This window comes from Colobus angolensis, unplaced genomic scaffold (genome assembly GCF_000951035.1).
Source record: "Colobus angolensis palliatus isolate OR3802 unplaced genomic scaffold, Cang.pa_1.0 Scaffold546, whole genome shotgun sequence".
Lineage (NCBI taxonomy): Eukaryota > Metazoa > Chordata > Mammalia > Primates > Cercopithecidae > Colobus > Colobus angolensis.
In genome coordinates, this window is record NW_012118999.1 from 561,535 (window position 1) to 567,534 (window position 6,000).

The following is a 6,000-nucleotide window of genomic DNA, read 5'->3' on the forward strand; positions in this document are numbered from 1 at the left end:
AGAAATGGGGAAAGAAAATATATTACTGGAACCACTTCTATAGTATTTATTTATTAAACCCTATATGTTTATGTATTCGTTATCTGCCTTACTACTTCTACTTATTGTATAAATGAAAAACTGTACAAGATGTTCACACACCTTATTTTGGAATTAGTATCAATATGAGTTTTTTTCACTGGAGAGCAGAGTGAGGTGTCTTGACTACTATCAGTATTAAGAGAAACTGAATCAGACATCCGAGATGGAGAAGAACAATTGCTGTTATTCTGATTGCTATTGTGTGTAACTTCATCTGATAAAGAATCTGTTTCCTTTGTATCATCTGAAACAAAACAAATTTAACATCAATGATAAATTCCCCAAGAATTGTGTGAAATGTTTTTCAGTGATGACAAATGGCAATTATACCGTCCTGGTTCTATATATGAGGTAATAAATTATATTGATAAGAAAATCGGAAGCACCCCAAAAATTCAGTCCTAATACAAAGACTAAATAATTTTTAGATGGTGATATAATTTTTTAAAAAGTAACCAATGTTGGGGTTACTAAGAATTTGATTTAGTTACTGACAAGGTGATATTATTATGTACTGCTTTCTAAGGTTAGTTAAGTTCAGTGAATATACTTTTCACCCATTTACAATTGGAAAAACTGATAATGAAAATATAGTTTACAACCTTTCCGAACTTATCTGGGCAAGAAATTGTTTCCTATATATACGGAATTTTTTCCCCCATCCACTCTAATAAAAACAAGCAATTCAGTCAATCTACAAACATATAATTACCAAACAAATCAAGGAATTTTCAAAGGTCAGCTCTTCCTTAATGTTTTTAAAACGTTTCATAGACTTGTTTATGAATGGTAAACTCTCAATATGTGAGGTGGTTGTGTGTGTAGCAATTATATGAACAGAAACAGATAAGTGTTCATATTCCATAATGGGTAGTATAAAAAGTAGTATTTTTTCAAAGTAGTGCTAAAAAGGTTGTTTTTTTAACTAACTCAATTCTAGCCAAATCATGGAAATAAGTGTATAAAGACATATCCATAGAAGATTATATGAATTAAGGATATCTTTGATGTTCTGAGATCTTAGGAGCACAGCTCAAGTAGTCCGGATTGTATTCACAGTTAACAGTAGCAAGTGGGACTCTAAGTTTGATCTCAGTGTATTTAGGTTTTGAGCTCTTAACCATTAAAATAGATGGTTGTTAGGTTCTCTCTTAGATACACTCCACTTCCTCCTCATCATGGGGGCTATTGTGACAATTAGATAATAACACGTAAAATATTTAGCGTAGTACCTAAGCAATTAGTGCTCAACAAATTCTAGGTATCACTACTACAAATATTATGAACCCAAGCTATCCAAGGGCCACCTTGATAATAAGTATCATTGATGCCATAAAGACAAATGGGTAAACATTTGAGGATGATGATGTAAAGATACTCAGGTGCTGGAGGGGAGGGGTGAGGGAAGGGATAGATACCCTTCAAGATCTCTAAGAGTCTAAGATTGCCTTATATGAAAGAATGGCTGGCAGAGGTTGGACAGCGTGTAAAAAATGTTTTGTGATAGAATGAATAAAAATAAGGTACTGTGCTGAAAGATAAATTATCTAGCCTATTCGATGCAAAATTGTTCATTAGCCTCATTGTATGTCAAATCAGGTATGTACACATGGATAAAATTAACTCAAGGATCACACAGCAGATAAGTGGCAGATATGAAATTACAATCCAGGCTTATGTGTCGGTAAAGTTCATCCTTTATAAGTAAATTTGCATGAGGAGAAAGAAAAGACTATCAAGGCCTTTCGCTAAAAACGAGAGAGAAGGAAAGAGAACCTTTCAGAAAGCCACGCCTAAAAATTTGTTTCTAAAATGTTTCAAATAACGTAATATTGAATGAAATTTATTCCAAAAAAATTTATAAATTTATTGAGGCAATTTCTACTCTTAGTACTTTCCTTCAACATCTAACCTTTTTTGTTATTACTAAGTGCTACAACTTTTGGCTGGTTAATAGAGGTTTCAATTAATGGTGGTCGCATCTCCGCCATTTTCATCTCTTCATCAGAAGAAAGTTCTTCAGATTCCTAGTAAAAAGCGGGGAGGGGAAAAAAATTAAATTTTTGTTTCTTCAAATAAATAAATATTAAGTCATAAGACTTTAAAGGGAAAACAAATATTATAAACACATATTAAACTTTTCAAGATATTGCAATGAAACACAACCAGTCCTTCCAAGCTTGTTTGTACAATTTGCACCTCTACCCTTTTCATGGCATCATTATCCTAATCAAACATTAGGATACTGCTCCCTCTATTCCCTTTTTTATACTGAGATATTCACGTGCTGCATCTCCTATAATATTCTCACAACTATAATAACTTTCAACCAAATATAGCTCTATGAATTAGAGTAACACTCTATTAAAAACCTTTAGTGGCTCCTCAAGACAACAGAACATTAAGTCCAGACTTCTTAGCTTGGCTTTTCAAAGCCCTGTAATCAGGGCCCTATCTACTCTACCGATCTTATTTCATAATATTGCCTCTGACTCATTCAGTAACATAAAATGTTATTTTCCATATGTTCCAAATGCCATTATTTTGCTCTCATAATTCCTTCCCCTTTCATTCCATTCTCCTGTATCTGTGAATTAAAATCTTCCAAAACACAGGTGAAATGCCCCCTTCTCCTTAAGGCAGCCATAAATCTTCCTTCTAAATTTTTGTAACACTTAGTACTTTTTTAACACACTTAGCACAGTGTATCCTTAATTATATGTGTTTGCATTCATTTAAATCCCTATATCCACTTATCCATTCTGCCACCTTACCTCCAAACACAGTGCCTTACACATAAAAATTACACTAAATGAGTCATAAGTTCACTGTAACAAACCTAATAATTTTTTCACAGCCTATGTTACATTAGCTTCAGTGTATTGAATGATATTAACCATCCTTTTAAAAAAAAAAAAATTATTCCTGTTGTAAATGACAGCTCACGGATAACCAGGAAAAGAGATGGTGTGCTTGAATGCACTTTGAAATTTTAGGGATAAAGATGTATTAACTTAAATAGCCACTTGTAGCTAGTATACACTGCAGTGAACAATGCAGCTATAAATCAGAAACACTTCAGATATTCATTAAATTAAAAAGTTAAAGCTTCACCATTTTACATTACCATTAGCAGCATATGAAGGGAATATAAAATGGTGCAATCATTTTTTATTCATGAAAATATATATCCACACAAAAACCTGTACACAAAAATTCACTGCAGACTTACTCATTACAGCCAAGAAGTGGAAATAACTCAAACGTCCATTAACTGAAGAATGGATAAACAAAGGGTGGATATACACAATGTAATATTACTCAGTCATAAAAATGGATGCTGTGTTGATATATGCTATAACACAGATAAACAAACACATTATGCTGAGTGAAACAAACCAGGCACAAAAGACCATATATTGTGTGATTCCACTTAAATGTCAAGAATAGGCAAATTTATAGCGGCATATAAAGTAGATTTTTGGTTGCCTAGCGCTGAAGGGGATAAAGAGTGAGGAGTAACAGGTAAGGAGTAGGGGATTTCTCTCTGGGGTGAGAAACATGTTCTAAAAGTGATTGTAGTAATGGCTGCACAATTTGGTAAATATACTAAAAGCCACTGAATTGAATACTTTAAATCAGTGATTTATATGGTATGTGAGTTGTATCTCACATAAAGCTGTTAAAAAAAAAAAGTTCCAGCTTTTATTGATCCACTGAAAGAAACTCCACATCTAAAACTATCTCAGACATTCAACTAAAAAACCTTTCACATTCAAGGATAAATGCATAAATAAGTTAAATAACTGGGTATGCTTATAGTAGTCTTTTCATTTTTAAGCTACAGAAATAAAAGCAATTATGTATTTTACAGTAGCCTAGACTACCTATAATCTAATTCACATAAACATCTGAATACAAAGGGCATAATAATTTGTAAGTTTAAAGTGACAAATGAGTGATATTTTTGCAGATATGAAATTTCTCAATGATGAATGCATTAACATTTTCTACAATTAATATCAGGTCTTTAGCAATAATAAAATATTAAATTGAAAGTTCTTATGATTGCTCCAGAATAATCATAAAATCATACCTCAAAAACATCATCATGGTTAACAATATGCTTCAAGTTCTCAGAGGCTTTCATATTTGCAGTCACTGGTAAACTCCCAGGACTAATCTCAGCTTCAGGTTCATTGATCTTCTGTATAGAGTTTCCTAACATATATTTTTCTCTTTCATCAACTTTGCTTTTTACTGTAGTAGTACTTTCTGAGGTCTAAGTAAAAGAAAATAAAAAGAGCTCATATTCTTTTGAGTTTTATATGTATTTTAAAAGTTCAGATAAAAATTTGTAAGCAATTTGCCAACTTCCAATTCTGGGACTAATCTCAAACACGAAAACTTTAAACATAGAAACCTGTGACACTCACAGATAAAATGCTCATTTTAAGATCACATGGCCCTCAAAGATCCATGAGCCACATTAAAATTTAAAAGTGAGCCAAGGTTACTTTCCTCTTAGAAACTGCAAGGCTTTTAAGTGTGGACAACTGAGTCACTTAGCTCAGCATACTCAACTCCGGATGGTTAAAATTGTTTTCTGCTCTTTGTGAACTGAATAGTCACTCTAATGACATGTAAAACTTTTGTTTCTGTGATACAATAATGTGTGTGTGGCAAAGTCCTAAAGGAATATACCATTTAGGGATTTGTGAAAGTTTCTGAAACATCCCAAGGAAATGAATGCCAACTGTCTGTCATTGCAATTACATTTAAAATGAGAATGGGGTAAAATGGATCAATATTACTGGGGAAAAAATTTCCATAATAATAATTTTTCTGGCATTCATTATGTTCTTTGTTCAGACAATGATTTTTTTAAAGGTTACACTGACGCTACATTGCCAATTGGACATTCTATAGCCAGAGAGTGGTAATGATAGTAATTATGGACTTCACTGATTATTACAGTTTCCTAGTTCAGGTAGCTGAGAACAAAACCTTAAACTGGCAAGTGCAGTCATGTGGCACTTTACAACAGTGATACGTTCGGAGAAATTTGTTAGGTGATTTTTTTTACTCTGTGAACATCATAGAGTGTACTTACACAAACCTAGATGGTATAGCTTACTACACAAATAGGTTATACGTTATATAGCCTATGGCCCTGAGGCTACAAACCTGTATGACATGTTACTGTACTGAACACTATAGGCAATTCTAACACAATAGAAAGTATGTGTGTATGCAAACATATCTGAATATAGAAAAGTTGTGTTATGATGTCATTAGGCAATAGGAGTGTTTCAGCTCCATTATACGTTTTTTCTTTTTTTGAGACAGTGTCTCGCTCTGTCACCCATGCTGGAGTGCTGTGGCATGATCATAGCTCACTGCAGCCTTGAATTCCTAGGCTCAAGGGATCCTCTCACCTCAAGTCTCCCAAGTAGCTAGGACTAAGGAACATGCGACCATGCCCAGTTAATTTTTAAATTTTTTGTAGAGACAGGTTGTCTTGCTATGTTGTCCACGCTGGTCTTGAACTCCTGGCCTCCAGTGATCCTCCTGCCTAAGCCTCCCAAATAGCTAGGACAACAGGCACACATCACCAAGCACAGCTAATTTTTTTTTTTTTTTAACTTTCTGTAGAAACAGTCTCACCATGTTCATCAGGCTGGTCTCAAACTCCTGGGTGTAAGCGACCATCCCACCTCAAGTCTCCCAACGTGCTGGGATTACAGGGGTGAGCCACCATGGCCAGCCATCTCCCTTATATTCTTATCTTTTGTTTTTGAGACAGAGTGTCACTCTGTCACCCAGGCTGGAGCACAGTGGTGCGATCTCAGCTCACTGCAACCCCTGCCTCCTGGGTTCAAGCAATTCTCCTGCCTCAGCCTCCCAAGTAGCTGGGAT

At 34.4% G+C, this 6,000-nt stretch overlaps 1 protein-coding gene across 5 annotated transcripts in view; it reads right to left on the reverse strand.

The window, feature by feature from the left end:
• ERBB2IP (erbb2 interacting protein) overlaps positions 1–6,000 on the reverse strand; it is a 146,658-nt gene that overhangs the window by 23,700 nt on the left and 116,958 nt on the right. For all 5 annotated transcript variants that reach the window (XM_011961295.1, XM_011961297.1, XM_011961294.1 and 2 more), the window contains exons 18-20: positions 4,178–4,363; positions 1,994–2,108; positions 142–325 (exon numbers count right to left, since the gene is read on the reverse strand). In XM_011961295.1, coding sequence (XP_011816685.1) covers positions 142–325; positions 1,994–2,108; positions 4,178–4,363 — 485 coding nt within the window. The remainder of the gene's footprint in view (positions 1–141; positions 326–1,993; positions 2,109–4,177; positions 4,364–6,000) is intronic.